Below are 27,410 nucleotides of genomic sequence, written 5' to 3'. Positions count from 1 at the left end.
CAGCAATGCAATTACAGGGGGATGGATATATCATGTGAGGATGATCAATGTGCGGCCTGATGTGGCTGTGTGCGAGCTGATGGGCCCCGCTGTCGCTGCCTCTTGCTCAGGCATTTCCTGGATCTCTGTGTGTCTCTGTTCTCCCCCTCTTTCTGCGCTTGGCTGGGCTAAAGAGTGCACGGTTCAGCTGTTCCCATTGGCTCCCACTGTAGTAGCAAGCTGCCTCAGTGTTTCCAAACACAGCTCGGGGTGTGTAGCAACACTGCGCTGCGTCATCGGCTGCCTCCCAGACGCGCCGCTGGGCCCTGCCGTTTAAAATGACACTTCTGTGACCGCTCGGCCGAGGTAAACTCCCAGCCATCCGCTGTCCGGCTGCAGAGCACGTGCAGTGACATTTGTAGTCTATATGCTAATGAGCTAAGCAGCTTTAGAGGATGAGGTTAATTGAAACTACAATGTGAAACTGTTTCTGACATGATTCGGCGTGTGGTATGATTCTGTGACTTCTGCTTCTCAGGCCTCCTTACAACACCATCATGTGCCACTGAAGATGAGAGCAGCTGATGTATGACTGGAGGCTGGAGAGAAGTGGTTTGAAAAATAGCCATTTCTTCAAAGCACTCCTGGAGAGGCATTATTTCATGAAAAGCAATGTGTGCAGACAACCTCCGCATTCTTACTTACTTTTTTTTTTCCCCCTACCACGACGGTAATAGAAATAAACATTATTCCCAGGGCAACATTTGTGTATAAACAATGTCCATATTGCAATCCTGCTCAATCCTGGAAGTGGAATAAAGCCTTTAATGAGCTCGCTGCACTGAGCCCTTGAGGTTTGCCTCACGCACGCACACACAGACAGAGAGAGGTAGAGGTAGAGAGGAAGAGAGAGAGAGAGACAGAATATATTTGCAACCTGAGAATCTGAGTAAGATACCAGGGCCAAACAGCACTAAACCATCCTCAACTCTTACTCATCTGTCTGCATTTCCACTTACTTATTCTCATCTGCCCTTCATGTGGGAATACCTTGCCCTTGTTTAGCTTAACTAGAGCATATGATTTCACAGCACACAGTTCCTCCGGGCCATTGTAATGAGTACAGTACTCAAAAGACAAAATTTCTCTCTTTCTCCCTGATGGTAAGATTCTATGACCTCAATTCATTCATTCCGCTCAGCCTCTGTTGTTTTTCTAATTCACTCGTGACTTCTTTTATTTGGTATTAGGTAACATTTATTAGCCCTGTTACACAAACCTGGGTCTAATGTCAAAAGAGAAAATGTACGGAGTTTTGGTCTGTGGTTGGGCACAGCCTCCACAGATGGTTTAGGAAATTCTGCAGAAATCACTCCAAGCCCTCTCTGTCAGACGTCCAGGTCCTTTGCAGTTTGCCACTAGAGGGCTGTATATGTCTGCAGATGTCCGGGTTTTGCTTTTCCCCAACTAAATGTGATGTATTCAAGCATATGTATTCTTTTTTTTTCTCCCTCTCCCTCATACATTTCTCTAAGTGTTTGCCCAGAAGGCTAAACAAATGTCTAGGCAGATGAGGTAAAGTGAATTTAGGTCAGACAGCCTCTTGCTGAACTGAGGGGTGAGCAGAGTGCGGTTAAGTCAATTGTGGCCCCCTTTTTCTCATTGTGAGCCGTTTCCTTTCGCCACAAAGTGCATGCATGGTCTCAACACTAAACATACTGATGCCCACACGCTCCGGCCAGGCCCTCCCACTATTTATCAACGGGCTCCCAAACGATGTTCGACACAGCTGTCTGTTAGAATGAGGAGTGTGATGGCAAACAAAGCATGTAACAGGGAGTTAAGAGGTCCCATGTGCTCTGCTCTGAACATGAGACGCAGGCCTGACAGACTGAGACAGAAACACAGATGGTGAAACAACACACACATTTTGTAACTTAATTGACAATGACATTGTCTTTAAATGTATTTTAAACAGCTACAACTAAATTTGTAACAACTGAAGTACATTCTTGTACTTGACCTACCCAATACCAGACTGAATGATGTGACAATAAAGGGCTGCAACTAATTGACTATTTGACAGATTCAACAAGAGTTGTCTGGTCAATAAAACGAGTGTAAAAAAAGAATGTATGATGTCCATCATAATTTCCATGAGCCTGTAGTGATGTCTTCAGATAACTTATTTTTGTTAACTCACAATCCAGAGCTCCAGTATATTCAGTTTCCTGTAATGTAAGAGAGAGAAAAACTGCTGTTCCTGACTCGTAGAAGCTGGAACCATCAAATGAGAGATTTTTATTTGAAAACCGATTCTAAAAAATAACCAGTCATCAAAATATATACAAGTTAAGGAATCAAAATATTACAATTATAACTGAGTTTACATCGGTCATTTTACATGCAAAACAGAGCTACAGGTAAAACAATGCTGCAACAAAGACATATTCTCCGTGTTTGCCAATGAAACAGTAAACAGCTGGAAATCAGCTGTGGCATATTGCTGAGTTTAAGCTGTTCACCATCTCCTCTGACCGTATCAACACACATTTTACACCTATCTGTTCCTTTTTTTTCACAAGGCCAAGTCAGGTTGACAGGAGGCAGGCTTGAGTTCAGTGAGACTGCACGCGATTTATAACCTGGCACGCTGAACTCAGAGTGGGCCAAATTTACAGATGATCTGATTCTGTGTGTATGTGTGTGTGCTTGTGCCCAGACCCTCCCAGAATGTGCTGGCCGGTGCCAGGCCATGCTGTGTGAATTAACTACACCCTACTGAAGGTAGCTCAGCATTGTTTAACAAGAGCTTGTTTGAAAGACAGATCTGAGCGCTGCCACAGTGTTTGGTTTCCTCTGCAGTGAATAAGAGATGCTGACTTGGTCGTGAACTATGAGTCAAATCACTGACCCTCCTACTTCCTGAGGGAAGGTGTCTGTTGACTTAATGAACCTTGACAAGCTGCCTCTCTCCCTTTTATTGCTTAATATGGGTCAATCAGGCAGGACAAAGAAATATCATTTTACCTACCAATACATTATTATACACTCAGGTAGCTCATTTTTCAACAGAAAGGGCTATAGAATAAAAGAATACAAATAAAATGAAATTAGATATAACAAAATAAGAGAAGCAAAAAGAAGAGGGAAATGAGAGAGATGAAGGAACTTTGACTCATAGTGATGTGATACTACAGAGAAAGTGAGAAAGTTACAAACTATTGGTCAACACAACTAATGTCACAATAAACATCTTTAAAGGAATAGTTTCACATTGTGTCTTTCTCTGCAAAACTTGACTGTACTGTGGATGTACTGAGGAGAACTGCATACTGCACCTCATTCATCCATATGAGACTATCTTTCTCGGAGCTTAAGCCAAAAAAGCCCGAGCGGTCCTCCTTGTGTTTCTGTGTCTTTGGGTCCACAGAGTAGTGATAGGCAAGTAGTGGGCTGTGGGCCATAATCCAGCCCCCCAATATCTGCCCCCCCAACGATAGCTCAAGTTTTCCCTTCCATAGTTTGTATCAAAACTTTTGCATAATTTTTCACAAATCTGTAAATGTAAACAACAGGGTTAACATACAATCAACGTGACCTTCTGTGCCTGGGTATGGCACACAATGTTCACACTAATCAAAGTGTACTCAGATCTCAGGTCCCTGATGTGAAAGCCTAACAGACATGCTGTGCTGATATGAAACAGGTCTCTGTTTATTGAGTGTGTGGATAACCCATTGATTGCATTTTAAGTCTTGTAGTGCTGGCTGCAGCTTCACATCTACTGCACAGATATGAGAGTGCTATCAATCTTCTCATTTCACTCTTCATGCAAATTTTCCAAAATGTCAAATTATTCCTTCTAACATGACAACAGAGTGAATACTCCTCTGACGACCTCAATAACAACAAAAGAATAGAGACATTACTCAAGTAGTATTTATTTCAGTACTATTTTTTGGGGAGCACTTTTTAAAAGTTGTTCAACTTACTTTGTCCATCCTACACATTCCATCTTTTATTGTGCAACTCCTGTGACACTTGCTGCTGGCTCATCATCAGGAAAAATATTCAAGATCTATCACAACTATTTACCTTTATCATTGAACACACTGGAGATGCTTCACTTATTTCCAACCTCAATTTGTTTATTTACAAAATCTTGCCATTTAATACACCAACTCCACACCAGACTATGGATGTGAAAGGCAACACTGAATCTAAAAAGCTCAAACAGTCGTTTTTATTTATATCCTGCTATTTGAAGTATGTTCACGAGGTAAAAGCAGGGTTACCTCCCTCACAGCTGACTTGGCACCAGCTTCTATTCATGCATATTTAAAAAGCAGATTTAGCAAAACTGTCCCCATGTCAGTGTTTACAGACCCTGATGCTGCTCTGTGCATCATAATTGTGGATTCCCAAGAAAGGATCATTGTAATACTGATAATAAAAATACAGCAAATGTATCGAATGGACAGTAATTAAGAGGATTTGGGAGCTACCTTAACTCAGATGTAAATGTCCAAGACAAAGCAACAGATAGGATTATCATGGCGGGGGTTAAAGAGGGGGGAAAAACTTGTTTTCCACATTCTTAAGACAAATCACGGACGTCTCTGCCAGCAGAAAATGCTAGAAATCTGCTTGGGTTGAGGGAGGTTGGGAGCTCATTTAAATCTCCACACATTTGCGGAGGGATTGTGGGAGCACCACCCATCCCTGATCTGTGGTCTGCTCAGGCCGCAGAGGTGGAGAGGTCCATGTGTAAACTGTGTATGTTTGTGTATGTGTGTGTGTGTGTGTGTGTGTGTGTGTGTCTGGACAACTAAGTTTCCTTTCAGCTGACTGGGTTCAGTGATCATGATCATTTCCCCCCACCTTATTCCTGCGAAGGTTAACAAGTGAACGACCCCCTGCCATTTCCCCCTCCCTGCGGTCCAACTCTCACCCAAGACCCTCCCATCTCCACCCCTTCACATTTAACTTACATTTATATATCAGTGATTGCTTTCCAGTGACCATAGCTCCCTGGCATCCCCTGGCATCCTCACCCCATCTGTCTGTTAGCATCAGACCCACAGTGTGAGCATATGAAGATATATTAACATGACTTGACTCCTTTACAAAATCCTGTCATTTATAAGAGCGTTATGTAAATCACCCACTCTATCTTCTCTGCTGCCTGGATGCAGATGACTGAGGTGTGTGTGTGTGTTTTTTTGTTTACGTGTGGGTGTGAGCTAGCATGTCACGCAGTGGAAAGTGATTCTCCTAATGGTTTGCTGACTCCGAGGATCAGTGACCTTGAAACTATCAGCTGTATAATTTACAGACGGAGCGTTTGTGACACTCATCTGTGTGCACGCCAGTCAGTCAGGAACGGGCGCGCAGAGGTTTCGGTGTCTCTGACCTGGAACAGCCCTGCTTCCTCTGAGTGTGGGTCTACCCTGCTCAGCTCTGCTCAGCTCAGCCTGTCTGTGTAATAAATTCACACTGGGTTATGGACGACCAGCCCGTACAGGATTGGGATGGCATCCTGCCAGAGCTTTTTTTTACATTTATTTTAAATCTTTGCCTGGACACTTTATGAGCAAACTCAGCCATGACATCCTTCTAACCAGCAGCCGCTCTGCCTGTGCAGGTTTCACACAAGTTTTGACAAACTAACAAATGTCAAATAAGATTTAAATATTCACACATTGTATTACACTTAGCTGGGTTGCGGCACTTGTTTCACACAGATTTCTTATTTTAGCTGTGTGATAACGTCACGCTAGAGCCAACGTGAAGGGACAGGGCCGACACACAGATCATGCCTTGCTCAGGCCTTTCCTCAAAGAATAAAAGGTGGCAGTAAGGGCCCTGATCTCTCTGTATGGCTCAGGCAAAGTGGCCGGCCTGCCTGTCTGCCTCTCTGCCTTAAATTCAGCTCCGCAGCAGAATGTGACCCCTCTGGACTTTGGGCAATGTCTCCTGCTCTGGTTACAGAGAGAAACTGACAAAGACCCCGGCAGTAGTTCTCTCATGCCATGAGTTAGAGTGACATTGTGGTGGGTCAGCACTGGGTCACGGATATTTTTCTCCTGCTCGCTCCTGGGGGGGAGGAAATGTGCTTAGACAAAAAACATGAGGAAGGTTTAGAGGGCCCGGTGTTTGGAGTCGCTCTCTCGTCTCTTGTCCAAACAGTGTATTCTAATAACAACACTCCTGCTTTTCATTTACTTGTTTGTAATGGATAGGACAGCTGTATTTCGTCTAGTGTGGGTCACTAATAAGAAATAATGACCTGCTTGAGTTTAGTGGACTCACACCCACTGTACAGTGCAATTATACACACATATAATTGTCTTGGCAAGTCTGGAGACGTACTAAGATGTGAAATCCTATTCATGCAAGTGCTATCTAATTGGCTCACTCCTTTGAGGAATTAGACCGAGTTAATCACGTCTGAATATACAGAACTCAATTAGAACTCTGCAAGCTAATGCAGACAGCCATGAATATTTGATGACGAAGTCAGCAGAAAGAGAGTCTCTGTGTGCTCATGAGCGTGCTTCAGACGACAAGTAAAACCAGGGTGGGTGTATACCTGCCGTCGCCACTCGGCATGTGCGTGGCTGTTCTCCCAGCGTGAGCAGCAGCTGTGCAGCCGCTCGCGAATGTGCGAAGCCGCCAACAGCGAGCTGCAGCGCCACAACGATGAGCATATGGGGGCCCTGAACTCACCACGCTTGCTGCAAGCCTCTGGATCTGACTACCTGGATATCCATCACAGAGGAGTGACAGGTGTGTGGGTGGTATGCAGTCATTTCTAATCAGAGCCATAACACTGTCAGGGAAGCTGTATCATAAGCTTTCTTTTGTTGTGTTGTACTGTTTCTATCACAGTGAGTGGATGTGAGAGGAGAGATCATCCTCTTTGATTGGATGTATTGTATATTCCCTCTGTCAATGACAGAGGCAGCTTTAGGGGAGTTCTTGGGGATATCCCATTGCTAGATGCGAGAGTGGTCTGGTATGATGTGCTGTGGAGGACATCCATCACCAGGAGCCCCAATACAGCTGGCACCATGCCTGTTGCCTCTGGGTGCTGTGCCGCCCTCTGAAATTTTGCTATCCAGATTGTATGATCATGGTGCATTTGAAGTCACTTTTAAAATTCAGTAAACACAGAGGAGTAATGTACACCTTTTTTTGTCTGATGTACACCTAGATTGCTATCAGATGAACTCAAGCACCCCCACCTGTCACGTTCATTTCAAATGATTTTTAAGTGGATGTTAAAAAGTGGACATTGTTAAAATATGTTTTTCACTTAGCAGGAGCCAGATCTTTCAGACATTTATCCATTACTTGCATTACATTACATGAATTTCAGCTTTTTTGGTTTCCTTTTTTAGATTTATTTGGGTGCTTTTTGCCTTCATTGGTAGGAACAGTGGTGATAACACAGGAAAAGCAGCAGAGAAAGAGCAGCAAAGAGACTGGGCTGGATTTAAACCTTGGTCACTGCGGCAAGGACTCAGCCTTGATATATGGTATGTGCTTCACCAGGTGAACTACCGGTGTGCCCCATATCAACTTTTTATCCACTGCTTTCGGCAGATGTTGACAGATGTATGACAAATCAATTCTAGTGACCTTTTTTGTGGAATTTATGTTTTTCTTAATCTTAAAAACTTTGAAATTGAATTTTGTGATTAGTGTTTTGACCATATAAAAGAGGAAAGTACCAACTCTCTGTTGGTTGCTTTCTTTCTACATGAATGCAAGCTGATGATATAAATTCGAAAAAGAGTTTGTTCTGAAAAAAGTCTGTGTCTGCATATGAAAAATAATCCCCCCTAAAAAAAAAAAACAAAAAAAAAAAAACAGAAGCAGCCCAATAGTTAAGCTATTAAAAAGGCTGCCTGAATGGGTGACCAATGACATCATTACTTTCTAAGACAGACAAACAGACTCAGAGGGTAAAAGCTCATCAGTCAATCATACACGTTTCCTGGTGACTGGCAGGTCAGGACTACTGTGTGCGCTTCTTCCTTCACAATAGCAGAATGGAAAATCTTTCGCAGAGCGCGGCCAATGAGACCAAAGCCCATTTATTTTAAATAACAGAGCCATGGTACAACACCAGATAATGAACGTAATTACATTCAAGCAAGTTGGTGTCCGTGACCTTGGTGGTCTCTGAAATTTTGTCAAAAGAGTTAGAAATAGATTAAGGTTTTTATGTGGGCAAATCCCTATCTTTTATTACTGCTCTTTCAATATGAAGCTCTGCTCCTGGTGCGACCTTGTGTTACTTACATCAGTCTCATTACAGTACTGCACTTTGGTGATCTATATTCATAGGAAGTGGTAGTACAAACAGGGAGGAAGGGATGTAATTCTGCCTGTAACAGGGCACTGAGCATTGTCTGCAACCCTTTTACCATTCACTAGTGTCAGTAAAGCAGACTGAATGGATCTGTTTACTAGCATACAACCTGAAGCAAAGGGCAGCTAAAGCGCCTTTTTAAAATATATAAATAAATTAACTTGGCTTACAAAAACTTGGCTGAAGGAATGCTGCAGGAATTTGCAAGAAACTAGAGTAGTAACAAGGCAGATATGGACAACATAGAATGGACTTAAGAACAGAATGGTAACCCATGTAAGCAATTAACCTCGGTGACACTGAATCCCACAGCTGAACTTCTTCAAAGACCAGCTGATCTATCAGATGGATGAAGAGCCCCTGTTGCTCTCAGCTCTGTTCAATAATATGCTCTCATGGTTAGAGACAGACTTCCTGAAGTAAAAGGAGAAAGAAAATTGCTCTTCATTTCTAAGACTACAAATTGAAATAGATGTGGTGACTTTTATAATCCCACTGATTGAGAACATTTCTGCTTGAACTCTCTAGAAGGTATAATGAATGCTGGAACAAAATGACTTCATTTTCTACACTCAAATCAATGTTTTTAAATCAGAGACTATACATACAGAGATATAGGCTAATTCTAAATAGTATTTTTAAAAATGGGGTCTGATTTCATGAAAATCTTAATGATTATAACTTTAACATGTCTGCCCACAACCACAACCAGACAGAGTGACCTCTGTAATGCATACAAACAAAAGATCATTACACTCAACACATACCTGGATGTAATCATAACAGGTGACACTGTCTGTAGCTGGTGTATTCACACAAAAGCTGACTGATGGCCTGTCAAATGACAGCACTTTTCCTCTGCAGTGGAGCACTCTTCCTACATGTTTTATATCTCATATTGTAGCTCTCAGCAAGCTTTGTCTGAGCCTGTATCCCTCAAGAATGTAAAAAAGCTTCAAATCTTCAACATACTACACCTTAATTTGCATTTAACTGTGAGACAACATAATTGAAGGTAGCAATCTCTGGTTAAGTTTACATGAATAGACCAAACCCAGACCGTCACAAGTTTTTGGTCAACATATGAAAACATACCATAAATGAGACCTAAGATTGAGAAGATTGTTACTCTAATGTCTGTACACTGAATGTTAAGCTGGAGCCTGTAGCTGGTTAGCTTAGCTTAGCAGGAATGCTCGTAACAGTAGGAAATCATTACTTTCTCTGACACTATATCATCCAACCCTAAGTTAGTCATTCAAAACATCATCACATCACTGATGTGGACAAACTTTGTCAGAAATATTATGATCATCTGTTATATTGCCCATTAATTGCTCTGTGGTTTATTTGTTCTGATTTGCAGAAAACATACAGTCAATACTTTGAACTGAATTCAGTTTTCTTGGAAAACACTTAGTGGCACTAAAACTTCAAACTGCTGTCTCTCAGTAACAATGGCAGCTCTCTGGGTGGTGTTTGTACTCACACACAGTCTTTCAGTCTTATCATCTGTGAAAACATGGAATAGGGGAACCTGTGGGACACCTCTGGCTCAGACACAACATCGAGGTACAAAAAAACAAACCAAAAAAACCCAAAAAGAAACAATGACCCAGTGTTGTCACATTAACACGATTACGAATGACTCCATGCAAAACGAGAAATTAATTGAGTGGCTGTAGAGTTTATCAACATCACTGTGTATTCAAATAGGCAGTGATAAGTCCTCTGTGGAGGCAAGCCAGGGAAGTGCCAAGGACAAAGGCTGATTGCTGCCCTGAGGTTGGTTAGGCTGAGAGATAGCAGGATGTAAAATCAGAGAGTAGACGGGTGACGATAACTGATGTGGGTGAGTTCCTGCACATTACTAAAAGGAATCAATAACATCTAGACAAACAGTTTGAATGAGGCAAATCACCCAGCGGAAGAGATGGATCTTGCCAATACAAATGCCAGCATTGTTCCACAGAATATGTAAAGTCCCAGTCAAGATAAAGGGCCTGCTGATCGCCTACTCTGATACATGGCAGAAAACTTTATTGGATGGCAATCACTGTGGCGTGCAAAATGTATTCCTACAATTCCTGGCAGAGGGATTAATAGATTTATGCATAATATTGTACAGACGCTACAAACAGTAGGTTTCCTCAGGCACCTGTTATTCCTGTAAGATATTCTCCATCAGAATGTAATACACTGCAATGGGGTATTTCACACTTAAGAGTACATAACATATGGAATGGAAATATTAAATGAGTTTCCACTAAGTTAATACTTTTCAGAAACCTGACAAGCATCTCTTGCATAGTTTTCTAAATGTATATTTGACTTATTCTTTAAAAGCAAATACATTTTTTCATCTATGTATGTGTAAATACTTGTACACTGTATTAGTTAAAAATCTGTCAACCACCAATGCACAATTTAAGCGTTCTACACTGATAACTTCATCCATGCAATCTAATATTAAAGGGCAACTTCACCAATTTCACAAATCAACCTATGTTTAGCTCCGTCACAGAGAGTACTATTCACCCAGTGAAACTGTTGAATAATGGCTCGGCAGGGAGCTTTCTATATTCTAAAAAATTACCCTGGTGTCATTAAAGTTCTTTTGACTTGGGCCTGGGGATACTTAGCAGAGTGGCAGTGTTATAAACTGGAATTTGAAAGACAATTACCATCCATGGGGGCTCTTGCAAAACACTATTAAGTGGCATTATGGGAAATGTAGGACACAGTGATGCTTAACCAATAATAAAAGTCAGGATATCTCAGGCTCTGCTGCTTTTGATGATTGTAATTTTCTTCCCCACCTTTGGACAGAGCTAGGCTAGCTGTTTCCCTTTGCTTCCAGTCTTTATGCTAAGCTAAGCTAACCAGCTGCAGGCTTTAGCTTAGTATTTAGCATACAGACATGAAAGTGGCAGCAATGTTCTCATCTTTCTCTTGGCATGAATGTGAAGAAGCATATTTCCTGAAATGTGAAAGTAGGAAAATTCAACATTTAAGCCACGTCACAATATTTCACTGACTAAACTTGATGTATGATTCAGTTAAATTCTTTATATCTACCTCCTATGAGACCTGCAAACTTATGGAAATGCAGTACTAAATCTCTGGAGTGTCCTGTCCAGATGAAAAACAGGGGGTTAAAATGGGTTTAATATGCTGCAGATATAACGTGGCAGGTTGGAGTGGGAGAACAGTATGGGGATTTACAGTCAAAAACCACACTCACAATGTATCATTAATGTTCGTTTTGCTCTTAGAGATTCCTAGACTGACTGACTTGGAGGCTAACTTAAGTTTTCCTCTTCCTCTTTGGGATATGACATTTCTCTTCAGAGACTCAACTCTCACGTTCATTCTCTAATCATACAGAGGCGTATGACCCTGAGGATGGGAATAAAAGAAGAAGAAATTACTTTCATTAAGAAATTCAGATTTCCCCCATCCTTTTGATCTTGTGCCAGAAGAACATTTATGCTGATGAAATGCATAAATAAAGTTCTTAAATTATCCCATTCCTCTTTAGCGCATGTATCAGAGTTGGAGAACTTCCAGACAAGACAACTACAATCACAGTGAGTGCCTCTGAAAAGGGATGATTTAAGAGATGGCCTGCCACTGGTTTAACCATCATGTAGCTCAGCTTTGAGACTTTACTGGTAAAGTGCATATCAAGCCATTTCCTGCAAGTGATGTAAAGGATTTGCATGTTTGTCTTTATATGTGCCACAAGAATCAACTCTGTGTGAGCTCTAATGAACTTCTTTTGGACAGCTTGTTTTAATACTTATACAAGCCTAATTATTTTTCTTTCTACAATCTGGAGAGTGGAGCATTTGTGTTTCAAATAACTACCTGACAACATTTGTTTTAGTGTGGCTCCTATCTGTCTCAGGAGGCCTGTAGAAAACCCTGGAGTTTTACTGTACACAAGCTGCAGGCATGAAGCAAAAATATTTAAGAAAAATCTAGTTTTCACATCATGGGTCTTGGTTATAACATTCCCCCTGCTTAAGTTTTAAAACTTGTGCAAATTGAATCCAATAATCTAAAACACTTATTTCTAATTGAAAACATAAGTGTAAGTTAAAAGATTTTGCCCCACATTTCCACTGTAGTGGCTCATTGCATTGCACAGCTTCTTCCCGTCCCTGCTTCCAGGAATGACCTACAAACTTACCCACGATATTGCTGACAATAAGAAACTTGCCCCTGTCATTTCCAGCAGTGGGACTGATGACAAAACCAAACCATATTCTAATGAAATTGAATAAAGAAAACACTTCTGCAAAATGATTTCCTTGTGGTTTTGTAAGATGATGTGTCTTTCCTGATAATGTTGTGCAAAGGGAATACTTTCATGTGTGTTATGCAACATAGCAACAGGAAAACGGGTCACAGTTCTGTTAGAAGGAATACAAACCCTCTAAATTAAAAGGAAAAAAAAAACCCAATATCGATTGGTCAATTCTTGATATATTTTGGAAATGAGATCAAAACAAAAAAATTAAATGGAAGAAACAGACATCAAAAAATCTGCAGTATTATCTGATCGATACAGAGAATTACCATGTTACATTCTAACATGATTTTCTCATTTAATAAACTAAGTGCATTTAAACCATATCTGACTGCTCATCGTCTGTAACTCCAGATAGCTATGCATTCAGCTCTGAATAATGAGCAAATGAAAAGAGTGTTCTTATAACCATGATCTAATTCACCAAGGAAGAGATATCTGAAAATCCTCCATTAAAGGAAAATCAACAAATATTACTCTGATATCATTATTCAGGGAGAACAAATGACAAGTCTACCTGGTAGTCCTGGGCTAGGAAAAGTCAGAGGTGACTAAGCAGGATAACTTAAATATCACTGTCAACAACTGGCAAAAATAAAACTGGATATTTTACGTCTTAAACATTAGATGAACATTAATAGATTTTTGGGCCATTTGTGGACAGCTGTAAACACCTCACTAACATTTTAACACTAACCTTTTTAAAGTTGATAATATGTTAGCAGCCATTTAACATCCGACCATAAAGCTGCTGCATGATCCACTATGTTCACCAGCTAACTGCCAACAACTGTCTGCCAACAACTAGCAGCAGATTTATTTCTGCTGGAAACAGCTCCCTCCTACTGTTGGAAATGAGGTTCATGAGAGTGGTGAGAATAAAACAAAACAGTAAAGCTGCAGACTGTAAAACTAAAACAATGAGCTGAAAGACACTAAAACGCTAAGTAGAGCTGAGACTGCAGAGCGGGCTGATAATTCTCAATGGGTTCATCACTACAAGCAACCCCTTTCACACTGCACACATACACCTGATCCAATATTAATATGAAAAAATGATTTGTACAGCTTTAAAATTATAATAAAATTATAATAATAATAATTCCCACAGCAGTTAGCTGTCAGCTACTTAGCTTACACCTGCCATTAATGAGCTAATAATATTTGTTAGTCTGCTAACACAAATGAGATTTCAATATCAAACATATAACACTGAACGTGTGACAAGGCCAGCCTTGTTAGTTACATTATTCCCAGCATCGCACCGAGGTTCTTGTGTGCACATACTCTTACTACTGTCATTTAAAGTTGAGTAACTGGAAGAAATTGACTGTACTTTCAGGAGAAGAAATCCCAAAATACAGTTTCACAGAGTGACCAAAAACAAAACAAAACCAAAGAGGAAATGAAGATGTGCGTGGTGAGCCTGGCAGTTTGCCGGGCTTTAATAAAATGAAATGTGGTTGCCTGAAGCGAAAATATATGAACATGCCAGGCACAGAGCTACCAATATGCTCACCCCATGGACACATAAATAACCAGAGTGAGCCTAAACATGGTGGTGAGGCAGGCAGATTTGACAGGGCAGAAGTTACTTACAATGTAGCAAGGCTCGCAGTACGCCTTCTTCTCCACAGCGTAGAAGGGTTTGCCACGCAGCTTGGTGCTGCAGGTCATGCAGACGAAGCAGTCGACATGGAAGACCTGGTCCATGGCAGTGCAGCCGGTGCCTTCACCCACTACATTCTCTCCACAGCTGGCACAACGCCCTGGGGAGAGGAGGAGGAGGAGGGGAGGCTGAGCCCAGATTCACTATAAATCCATATATATAAGGCATAAAAGATAGCATTTATCAGGAAATCAACAGTCACATCCCACTCACTGAAAATATTGGTTAATGATACACAACACCTCAAAACCAACCAGGTAAAAGGAAATGAGTCTTGCCAAGAGATACATAGAGTATACATACTTCCAACACATCTCTAAAAATGATGAAAATGGTGAAAATAATCCTTATGAAGGCAAAGATCTCATATATCTAAGAACTATTTGTATCATTCAGGTATCCAAAAAACAAAGAGATATATATAGAAGAATCAAGTAGAGCTAAGGATTATTTTGATTTTGATGAGTTATAGAGCTGCAAAGTGGAATGAGCTAATTCAGGTTCTGTGTGGTTTCAAGCTCAAGGTTACATCTTTAAATTGCTTGTTTTGTCCAAAAAACAGTCTAAAATTCAAATGTATTAGATTTACAATTAAATAATGAGAAGAAAAAAAGCAGGAAATCTCCATATTAGAGGAGCTGAAACTGGTTTGCTTTATAAATGACCCATGTCTAATGGATTATCAAAATTGTTATGAACTTTCTGCTGATTGATTTATTATTTAGGCAAAAGAGGCATCAGAAAAGTTTAAATTCTGTTATGTATGGTGAATTTTTATTTTTAGTGTTTCAGAAATCGCCTCTCTCCATGTTTCTACCTTTCTCTATTTACTACTCTTCATTTCTGTCTGACAGGTCGTTGTGTTGTTCTGACCACCTCACCTCAGGATCCACAGGCTGAACTGTTGCCCATGCACCAACTCACCTTGGTGCCTTGTCCCAAAAATTACGAATTACTCCTTTAAATGCCTAATTTTTTGATGTCAAAAATGTCTAATCTTCACTTCTTTTTCAAACACTGGATAAGGAAGGATTAAACACTATAATTATGCCACATTAAAAAAATCTATGGACATCACCAAAGTGTGACATCTATTTCAAAAAGTCAAGCTTTAAATGATAAAAAGAAAACTTTAGAAGTACAACTAAGTCTTTGTAAAAGGGGCACAAGTGAACTGATACTATTGCGCCAGAAAAAAGGCTGATTGCATATTGCGGGACATGGCATTTGGATATCTTTAATTGAGTTGGAGATATCTTTAATTGAGTTTAAGATGTCCTCGACTCAATGCAAGTTATCTTCAACCCAATTAATAACACTGTCAATTTAATTACTGGTATCTTACAATAATAGGGTTTAAAAAGATATCTGAGAATGTTTTATTTTTTACACATCTGAGGACAGATGCAATCTCCCTGAGGAAGCATGATACAGTATATTTAATTAATTCAAGTTCAGTTCTATGGATCATTTTTGTTCCTTTTTCATTTTTTGCTTCATCTAAAGCCTGATTTGGGCGATGATTGACACCCTGTATGTTCTGAACAGAGCGGTTCAAGCGTGTTACAGACAGAGGCGAGACACTAACCGCCGGAGATAGAGTATCTGATGCTTGCATTTTCACAGTTCCACTTGCTGTTTTCATATCAAAAAATTCAAACAGACTGTAAAGCAGAATCTGTCTCAGGTATCAGCGCAACTTTGGAAGTCATATGTTGTTGAGATCAAATATCTGCTTCACTGCGAGGCTTGCTAATGGTATTCTAATCTCAGATAACTCATTATCTTATCAGCGGCCTCACTGGAAACTGAGAAAAGTTGCTTAAAAAATGACTGGATCCGTAACTTTTCCAGCAACAATTCTGAAATCCTTATTGGAACACTGATATTTGTGACTTTTTTATTACGGGATTCATTGTGTATTGACTGGGGAGACATTAAGAAACAAAGGACTGGCAGATTGCTGTTGAAGACATTCACCTTTAAAAATTCTTAGCACAGAGCATTTTGGTACATTAATTTAGCGACTGCTGTCATCCACTGCGACTTATAGTGCCGGCAAGTTTTCATAAAGCCTGCTATCGGTTTCATCTGCTCCCACAGCTCTATCCACACCTCAATTATGGCTGTGTTACCTACTGTACAGGGAGGCAGATTAAACAAACTAGTGAAGGCACATCTCGAGGGGACATGTGGGTGTCAGTGGAATCACAAGCAGGGTAATCACTTCAGAGAGCCAGAGGGAAAGAGAAAGGGAGAGAGAGTGAGAGAGAGACAGAGACAGAGCACGTCGAGCCTGTTAGTGGCTTCAGATCACAGGCCATCTTCAGTGAGTGGATGAGAATGCCAAACATGTCCCACAGGGCTCCCACTTTAAATAGCGAGAAGGAAACCTCTCGGAAATCCTTTTCCTTTTGGCAGTTTGTGATCGCAAGGGCCCTCAGGAGCTATTTGTACACACTTTTACCCCAACACACACACACACACACACACACACACACAAGCTCACATGGGCACACAATGAAAAAAAATCTCTTTGAGTCAGACATGCCACACATGTAGATGAATATATATATATATGTATATACAAACACAGACACATGTATACTGTACGCATACCCACAGACATGTCATGCACAAATCAGCAGCCCACACATGAATACACACGATCCCGTAACAAAGAGCAGCACATCTGAGGCTGTTTACTGTCAGCCCTCAAACTGCTGTATGCTCTTTCACTTCCTAATATTCCCTCACAATATTAAGGACTACTTCACAAAAAGATTATGAGTTTAAAAATGCTGAGAGCACATGGTTAAAATGACATGTCATCATATATTTTATGTCATGTCCCATCAGACATGACAGTGTGATCTCTATTGCTTGAAAGCAAATAAAAGCCTTTCTTTCAACAGAGCTCACAGCATTCTCTCCCAGCATGCCAAGCATTTTTTGGAGGAGATGATGGGGGATACAAAGGATGTACAGGACATTACAGTGATTATTATTCTATCTGAGTGGTTCAATCTCTTGGACATAGAATACTTTTGCATTTGTGATTTAATATGTGATTGATTATAAACTAACTGGCCACTTTATTGGGAACACCTGTGTAATCTAATGCAACCCAGTACAGCAGTGATTCTTTTGAAGCTCATACATACCATGATGTTCAAGTTCAAAGGACACTGAGAGGCTGAAGCTCAGACAATCTTAGGCATTTTTGCTCAAAAAATGACTTAAGTGACTGTCAAAGTGGCTGAATTTTTTGTTGATAGACTATTTGATTAGCAGACTAATTGTTTCAGCTTTATTTTTATTACTAATTAGTGTCTCCATTTTTTAATGATTATTTTCACATTTGAGATAGTGTAACTGCAGAATGTCATATTTGCTTCATGAATGAAACATTGACACAGTTGATCAATAAAAACCAAATTGTTGACACTGATTATTTGTTTTAGCATTTCTGAAAACACATTTAGCTCTAAAACATAAATTTACTATACTGTGCTGAATTATTTTCTCCACAATGAAACAAAGTGTAAAAATGTAAAGCTGTGAGTCTGTAACAGTTTTTTCTGTCCTAACAGTCTTACTGTATGATAACAGAAAGATGTGCAGGGTGTTTTACAATGCTTCACATCAATAATTTCACAGGTCTGTATCAGAAGTAAGCATTTTCAATTTTGAGACACTACTTCAATTGACTTCTTGAATAATACAGGACAGCAATTGAAGCAACATCGTACTATTTACCGCTGCGGAGATGATCCCAAATACTTTCGAACTATTTCAGCTGGGCATAAAGGAATCATGAAAGGCCTCACCACTCCCCAGTGTCCCTTTGCGTGGGGAATGGAACCAGAGTCTTAATATCAAAACTTCAAATAGTTCCTGTAGAACCAATGCAATGGTGACGGGGCGGGAGGGGGAGTTCATTTACACTTTACTCACTTTCTTTCCTTTCATTCTTCAACCCTCAGAAGTGTCTCTTCTCTGTTACATCGAAAGTCAAAAGAAGGACTGAAGAGAAACTCTTTTCTTCTTTTCTTTTTTTTTTTTTTTTAAAGAAGCACATTCCCTGTGAGCTATAGAGGCTTAGAATGGTTAGACAATTTAATTGGATAAAAGGAAAAGATTAAAGAGGCCCTGACTCTGTTCCATAAATAATTGATTTCTAATGTATTTGTAGTGGCAGTGAGACGCTGTTGTTTGGGAATGGGGGATGTTGAGTGGCAGAACGCTTCAGATTTCCCTCAGTCTTTGCCTTCTTTGTTTTTTCACGCCGTGATATTGAAGCAGCATGAAAGGCAGAGAGGGAGCACACTTGCAGCTCAATTTGATCTTACATCGTCAGAAATCAAAGATCGTGCATGTAAAGAAGGATCGCAAGGAACTTTTTTTGTGGGAGACCAAACTTTTCACACTGTGTTACTAAAGAATACAATTCTGCTGGTGCAACCCTTGCAAACCCCAAAGGCAAAACCAGCGACTACAGCTCGTATCCAAAACTAATAAAAGAACCACAAAATCCATTTTGGGACTTCAACTAAAGTTTTGTGCTTGGATTAAAATATCCAATAGATATGGTTGTAAAAACACAAAACACATTCCGTATATTGTGTTTGAATATTGACAGCACAACAAGGTAAAAAGAAGGGATTTAAACATAACTAATAGAAATGTGGCAACAACAAATGATCTTGCTTTTCTTCACTTTTTTTGGCAGGCTCCAGCTCTGAATAAGTGTTTCCACCTTCGGACACAGCATTAATTTATTGTGACACCCTCAAAAAGGTGAGCCAAATAAAGGTACAAAGTTGTGATAACTTCTTCACACTTAATTAAAGACATAAACAATAGGTCAGTGAGTGGTTAACAACAGAAAATAAGTCTGTCAAACACATTAGGCGCGTAACTGCCAGCTACTCAAGTGCCACAGGCCACGATTTGTTCACTGTTTCATCTCTTTCCCCTCTAGGTTAATCTACTTTGTTGCTACAGATTTCCCATCCGTGCAGCCTGACAATGCTGTGGCCTTCAGTTGCCTTGGGATGACAAGAGAAATAGCTGTCATCACTGCATTTCAATCTCTGAATGCCTCTTTCCTAACCCCTGCCTTTAATCTCATTCCCAATGTCAGCAAATAGCAATCTGCAGAACTGCTGCGGCGATGGTAGAGGATGGAGGATAGGCGAGCTTGTGCCACTAAGCATTACAGTGCGGCCTGTCAGGGCCCGCGGCAGCAGAGCGAGGGGGGCAGAGTGTAGGTTACATGTTTTAGAAGCAGGTTGGCAGGAGCGACATGGAGGGGTGCCAGGGAGCGAGTGGGGTTGGCGAGTGGGGTGAAAGAGAGAGAGGTGGGGGGGGGGCAAAGGCAGGGAACAGGTGAGTGTGTGTGAAGCAGAATATGTGGACAAGCTGGGCGCTCAAAGACGTCTGTGTGTTTATATGCTGTTTATCCGTGCGCACCCGTGTGCTTGTAAAGTACGTCTGTGTTTGCGTGCATGAGCATGCGGATGTCTACTCATTCCTGAGGTCAAACGCTCACTCACAAATGAAATCTAGCAACGTGAGTGCCCGGAAGCCTCAGCTGGGCTCGCACGGCAGCTGATCTTGCAAGCCTCAGTGGAGCTGTCTCAACGAGGCAGGATAGCAAGCGCCGAGCCTGGCGGGAGAAGAAGGGGAGGGGAGGGAGAGGAGAGCAGAGGAGAGGGGGTGGGGGGATGGAGGGGGTGGTCACCTCACGTGAACTGCTGCCAAAAAGCGGGCTTCTGTCGCCGGGAAGAGAAGCCCCACGCTGGCACACTACATCAGCTGAGAAACTAGAAAGCAGCATAGCGAGGTCAGCGGCAGTGCTGGGGCAAGATAATGAGAGGGGGAAAAGTGGCGTAGAGGAACCATAAACTATGCTGAAAAACGACTTCATGTTTTGTGAAACTGGCCCCTTGCTAAAAATAACAACAAATATAATTAAGTATTGAAAACATCACGTGACCAATTACAAGCAAGATGATGACATAGCAGAAAAACTGCTAAGATCTCATTCATAAAAGAAATGAATTATAGACAGTTTTCCTTGAAGCTGCATAAACATAAAAGCTACAAATTTGTATAAGATTTGTCTATCAAAGCATTTAACATTATTTTCATGGGGAAAAAAAGGTCTTAAGTCAAATCGGCAGCCTCACACTGACATACATACTGCATTTTTCTTATAAAAGGCAGCTATGAAGGATCATCCGTGGCTATTGTGTCGTATAATCTCGTCTTTTGCAGTCGTACATTATAATCCACTGTAGGTGGTATAGTGATGCATGGGCTTTAGATGAGTTGCCATGTCACCAGACTGCCTCATATGATGCCCCCCTGCCCCCCCTCGCCCCTGGGTGGTCGCTGACCTCCTTCCAGTAGCATTATGCTCTTGTGGCTCGTAGTGATTGCTGTAACATACATACACAGCACAACAAAGACAGGGCCACTCAGCCACTGTGATTGGAGGAAATTCCCTGTCAGTGAAAGAGGAAATGGACTCTTCATAGTAAAGAGCCTACAAGGAGATTACTGTGGGAATTTTTTTTTTTTTAACTGAATCCAACTGTTCTATTGCTTTTTTCCTATTTGTATCAAAGTAAGTTAAAATTATGGAAAATGCCATGTTGTGACTTATTGTCTGTGAGTGCTTTATTGTTTATTACAGCTATTTAATTACATGTCACTCTACGGCTGATATTTTGTTTTTACATCTAAATTAATTTTAAAGTCATAATCCTTAACATTTCAGTCCTGGTTGCCCTGGTTACGGTAGTTTAATAATACAGCTTCTTGGCTGCTCAAGGAGATGTTGAAGTGAAGCCAAACAAACTCAGATTGTTTCAGGGAGAAAAAGGTGTATTTGATGAGCACTGTCAGCACTAACCTTGGTGACAAATGCACTGCATTTCCTGTCATAGCTTCACATTAAAAGCCACCCTGTATTTCGCCCGTTGAATGCTTTTAATGTGAAGCAGCAGCAGTAGGAAATGTTGCATTAGCATTAGCATGCTTTCAATAAAGCGCATATACTGCCTCAGGAAAGTGAACAGTAAACAGTGTGGCTGACATCAGTGAAATAAAATCAAACCACACTGACATATAGGCAATTTGAATTCAGGGCGGGAATGGCGGACTCCGTCACTAACACTAGGCAGGTGAATTTTCAATATGCACCTAAAAAAACGAGTGAAAATGCCAAGAATCGGACAAATACTTAAACTTAAGTTTGGCATGTAGAAAAGCCTGCAAATCCATTACAGCAAAATGCGACACAGTGCAATGGAAACAGATCTAGTGTATAAATCATGATGTATTGTACATTAAGCATGTGACTTAAATGTCCTCTGAAGCTCTCACCTCACTGAGAGGAAAACAGCAGCAGATAAAAACATGAGATCTGTTTGGATGAGGAAACGGTAACAAACAGAAACGTCTCATTTCCATCATGTTTTCTACATTGTTTTTTGTTTGTTTGTTCTTTTAACAACATCATCTTGTTACTCCCTCTTCTTTCATTCTGTAATGGTTTGGCCAGCTGTTTATCTTAATAAACCATCCCACGGTAGTGAACGGAAAAAATCATATTCATTTGTATTTCCTTTGTGCTATATTTGGATGGAAATCTAGGTAACATAGAGCAGTGATTAAGGAATGCCAAAATATTTAACCACTATTGCAGAAAAAATGGCAATAACACAAAGTATCTACATTAATGAAAACTGTAAGATTTGCAACTTTAAAGGTCTTTTTATAGTTTATTTAAATCACTTTGAACAGCATGTTATATGAAAGCCTCTATAACTGTTAATGTATTATCATATTGTACATGCATAGTTGCGAGAGTTTTTGTTTATTGTCTGTATACACACGACATGAACATTAAAAATGAACATGACTTTAAAGGTAAACCTTACACTAAATGGAAACAGTCATCTGTATTGAGGGAGACGGTTGGCCAAAGGCATTTGGAGGCTGTGGAGGTGGAGAGTGGTGGGGAAGCAGGGTGGGGGGGCTCTTTTTAAGGCAGCAGACAGATTTTACTCTGACACACATCCCACTTGTTATGACATGTAGAGACACATCTAAAAGCAAACTCCTAAGAGGTTGCTGAGGGCGACCTCAGTAATATGCAAATGAATTCCACCGGAGTATCTTAGACAATGCACAAAGCTGTCTAAACTGGAAGCCTATTAATACATTAAGTTATGATGCTCAGTTGTGTTATAAAGAAACAGAGGCAGCACCACAAGACTGCACTGTCTGAACCTAAACTTTTTCTGACCCAATTACCTTAGCTGATCTGTTCTGACTCCTCTGGCCTGTACTGTTACTGGAGCTACACTGCCATTTGTATCTCTTCCAAGATTCCTCATGAACATTTCATGTGAGGTGTCTCATAAATTATGAGGGCTCCTTCAGCTGACATTATGAGGGAAATGGCAAAGCCTGCCTTTTCTTCTGTGGCTCTTATCATAAAACAAAGGCTAGCTCAAACAAGGAGCAAAGGCTTTCCCGACAGCTGAAGAGTCCTGTGTGGTGTACAGTATGCCCATATGACTCCCCCTGCTAATTTCCAAAGTCTCCACCATTTGATATTAACATTACAAAAACATTTATGCCACTGCTCAAAGATCTCTCTCTGGGTATTAAAATTTCTATACAGTGGAAAACTGAAAATCTGGGATCACATGAAGGAATTTTCAACTTGTCATTCTGGTATTAAAGGAGGAATAAAAACAGATTCTCTGCGGCAGAATGAACTACACTGCATAAGTATCATCATCACTAATTGTAAATAATGCAAAGCATCTCATCCTTTCAATTATTCAGCTTTATGTCCTGGTTTTGGTTGACAGAAATGTAGTGATGACAAAATATTGTAAGTTCCTCTGATGCACAAACGCCAAGGCATCTGTACTGTGAGCTGAGTAGCTGTGTCTTATTAGATTTCCACAAACACAGTACACCTACGCACAACCTAAGTGGATTAAATATGACGGATGATGACATTTGGAGAAAAGGCTCTTTCAGATTACTCAAATCTAATCTGGAACTCTAAATCAGGACTAATCAGTTGCTTTTCAAAGAAGCTTCAATCATAGGGGGAATTTCTGGCTTGCAAACTGGGTTTCTCACAAGAAAAGCTGTTCTTTTATAGTGCATCATTTTCAGGTTTTTTACAGTTTGAGGAGCATTTGTGTTTGAGATCGGCTGCTTTTTATGTGCCTGTTTTGCCACAGAAAGTCCTCACAGACTTGTCGGTTGTAATTGCTGGACTGCTGTTGTTGTAAAAAGAACATAATAATCTTGCGTAATTTATAAGCTACAGATGGAGCTCAATTGAGTCTGATGAAAAGTTTGCTTGTGATATCACAGAGCCAGAGTGCAACGTTAATTCAATTCAATTAACCCCCTCTGGACCAATGAAAACTCACTATGGCTGTTTCAGATTAGAAGATCATCAAAGACATTAGTGGCACCAATAAAACTTTGCTATAGGAAGACAATGATCCAGTCCAGTAGCGCGCTAGAGATCGCAGCCCCACTTTGATTAATCTTGTTAATTACTAGCCTTAGGGTTTCAACAACTGCTGGCCCTCTTTCCCCTTGTACCCTGCCAAAAAAGAGGAGGCTTGTGTGGCATCAGATTCTTTGTAATTACAAAGGGCTCATGCTCTGGGACTTATTCTCCCACAGAATTGAATATACAGAAAGAAACATGTTGGACTAAAGTCAATTTTAACATTACTGCAGTGACTATATGTACATTATTCAGCGGGGGAGGAAGGAGGGCTCTGTGGATTTGCAGAGCAGCATGTGCCTGTGCTTGAACTCTCTCCTAATGAGTCCCTGCAGTCACCTCAGTCATGGGCTCCTGCTCTCATCCTCTTTCTATCTCTCAGTTAATTCAGCTGTCACCTAGTTTAACCACAAGATGACCCTCCTCCCTCCCCTCCACTCCACTCCGGCAACAGCCAGCCGCTGTCAGCTTAGAACGCACACGCTATCCCTAACTTGTTCTGGCTACCTCAGCTCACATATGACCCATTTCTCAACTCCCCTGTCCTTGTTTTACCAGCCTTCAGCCACTCAGCCTTATAGTTGGCAAACAGCGGCAACTGCATGCATGGTATAGCAGTACACAGAGTTCATGCCAGGTCTGCATCACACACATATTCACACAAAAATTAGGCCAACGAGGCTTTGAGGGCCATTCCTCTGTAGCATGACTACACTTTGCTTAAGCCAGCAGATCCATTTGACCTATGTCTAATGTGAACCAATTAAGGTCTTTACATCAGTGCTCACCAACGTGAAGCTGAATATCCCTTAATACTAGTTAAATACATGTCCCTGTAGCTATAATACACCTACACATGCTATCATGGTGTGCTGTGTGATTATGTGCTGATATAAAGCCTGCTCCAGAGTCCCATTGAATGTATTGAGTGAGGTATCTAATGGGCATGGGAACTAATTCCAGGGCAAAGGGGATTAAAGGCTAGAGAAGAGAGAGCAGCAGAGGGATGGCACTCGCTGGCAGCAGAGGGTATAGAGGGCGGAAAAATAAAAGAAATATAAATGCACAGAATCCTTGTCTTTTGAATCCTATTTTGCGAAATAGTATTAAAATTGGTATTTTGTTTAATCCTGGCACTTATATTTTTTTCAAATGAGAGCAAAATTAAATATCAAGTGCTTCAGAGAAAAAAATGAAAGAGAAATACTGTAAAAAAAAAAAAAAAAATATTAAAAAAAATATATATATACATATATACATATATATATATATATATATATATATATATATATATATATATATATATATATATATATACGGACACTAAAATGTATCTCCCGTTCCCATTACACTCTGAGCAGGAGTTGTGTCTTATCCTTTGATCACACTGATATACTTTTGAGACATGCTGCTGTGTCTATACCATGGAAACAAAGGGATAGGAATTCTACTTCAGCCTTGTCTGTATCTTATACACCTGCACTGTACTCAATAGCCTCAGGCCATTTTCCAAAAACATTGTTCTTGTAATACAAAACTAACTTTATGGGTCACTGGGTAGGCTAATCTAGGAAACTTTATGCCAGTTTTATTCTATTAACCCACTATCCCACATTGTTTTATTTAGCATTTATTGCCACAAATGTGGCAGGTTCATTTAATAGTACAACCTGTAGTTCAGGAGAAATTTCTCAAGAGTAATTGTGTAACGTGTTTGTTTCTGTTTTTTTTGTTTGTTTGTTTTGTTTTGTTTTGTTTAGTTTTTTTGTTTTACAAAATATCACAGTGAAAAGTGGCAGAGTGAGAGCTCCTCATGAGATCACACTACCTGCGCTAATGTTTTCAGAGTGGCTTTCGCAATGTATCAAAAAGGATGCTTGTGTGTGTCTGCAAAGCTTTCCCAGTGTCAGTGTTACATGTGAATCAAACAGTCATGAGTCATGGGCTAATTTTAGCCACTTTGCCACTCTCACCTACGAATGCTACATTGTGAAGTGACTGTTGTTGTGTCAGAAACACTTACAGCTGAGTATGTAGGACCATTTATAGAACAAATTGTTATATAGTTTTGTTCAAACACTAGCACAGGATTCACAGAGTACATAAAATCACAACATTCACAAAATAAGTGATACCGTTCCAATGTGGTAATAAGAAACTAGAACAGGAGGAGGCTAGGGTGGAGAGAGAAATCAGTTAATACAGACAATAACATGCAGCAAGCAGCAGGCCATAATGAGAGCTGAGAGTGAGAGCTTGCCAGATTATAAAGGCCCCCTCAAAGTCTTCATGAATATGATTGATGCTAATTAAATCAGCTGATACTTGATGTATTTGACTATTACAATGATTCATGCATGCATTCGGAGAGATCTAAATTTAGTATATAATCAGGTGTCTATGTCATTTAGTTAGCTATCACACAAAAGTATTTGCTTTACTGTTTTTTCTTTAACCAAGTAGATTATGCCTCTGAAGAGACTGAATTACTCTTAACTGTATGCTCTGACAGCATGAAATAGATGCTGTCACTTTTTAATTGATCAATTAGTGAACATGCGTTTGCTGCTGTAGATCCATTCCTAGCGTGTTAGCAGAAATGTTGCAGTGATGAAAATAAACAGGAATAAAATAAATAAATAAATAAATAAAATAAACATTTTCCTGTTTATTTCATTGTGTTTGACAAATCTTCCCACTAACTATTTTATGGATGTTTTGATGCTTAAAATTAGTCTTACTAGCTAGAAATTACTCTTACTATTGAGCAGATAGTAGCTAATTGTAATGTAGCAATTTCTGTTTAATCTAAAAATTTACGTGAGTGAAAAAGAAAAGTACTCTGCCAAAAAGTTTATGTAAGTAGATACTACCCACCTTTCATAGCCAGCATATACCAAGCTCCTGGTAATTAGCAGCAAACAGAATCCATCTTAGCGTGGTTAGCATGCTAATGCTAACAAAGGGTAATGTGCCAGATGTGAAAAACTAGCTGTCCCGCCCCATGACTTTCCCACATAAATCTTACAATGAAAAGCTTAGGATTAGGGTTTATATTGCTATGGGGCACTATGTGTTTTGGCCTTTGTGCTGGTATCACTCCAAAAATAAATAAATAAAAATACGGTAAGCTGCCCTTGTGGTAATAAAATTCTAAAGGCCTTTTCACAGCAGACATGACAGACACACCTGTCATGGTAAAAAGAACAGGTGTTAGTGAAAACATCAGTGATGGCTCTGTCCTGCTCAAGTGTCTGAGTAAGTCATGACAGTGTGATGCAATACCAGGACCCTGAAACCAAAGCAGCTAAGTGCTGAGATAAGGTTACTGCCACAACATTTGAATTTTCTTTAGTGAGGTAATATAAAGACAGAACAGCACCATGTTGCCATATTGCAGTGCTATCTTTTACCATGATAAATAGAAACCAGCGATCATTAACTTTATTATTTAAACAAATGTCTTCCATTAAACAGACTATTGCTAACCACATGTGAGTGAAAT

At 40.2% G+C, this 27,410-nt stretch overlaps 1 protein-coding gene across 8 annotated transcripts in view; it reads right to left on the bottom strand.

Moving 5' to 3' along the window:
• Positions 1 to 27,410, bottom strand: part of lpp (LIM domain containing preferred translocation partner in lipoma) — a 135,709-nt gene that overhangs the window by 10,809 nt on the left and 97,490 nt on the right. For all 8 annotated transcript variants that reach the window (XR_001960267.2, XM_018669890.2, XM_018669887.2 and 5 more), the window contains one exon: positions 14,277 to 14,446. Coding sequence is in view for 7 of the 8 variants with exons in the window: in XM_018669890.2 (XP_018525406.1) it covers positions 14,277 to 14,446 (170 nt within the window). In the remaining variant the exon portion in view is untranslated. The remainder of the gene's footprint in view (positions 1 to 14,276; positions 14,447 to 27,410) is intronic.

The sequence above is a fragment of the Lates calcarifer genome, linkage group LG17, assembly GCF_001640805.2.
Source record: "Lates calcarifer isolate ASB-BC8 linkage group LG17, TLL_Latcal_v3, whole genome shotgun sequence".
Lineage (NCBI taxonomy): Eukaryota > Metazoa > Chordata > Actinopteri > Centropomidae > Lates > Lates calcarifer.
The sequence above is the reverse complement of the archived record's forward strand: the minus strand, read 5'-3'. Positions and strand labels throughout refer to the sequence as shown.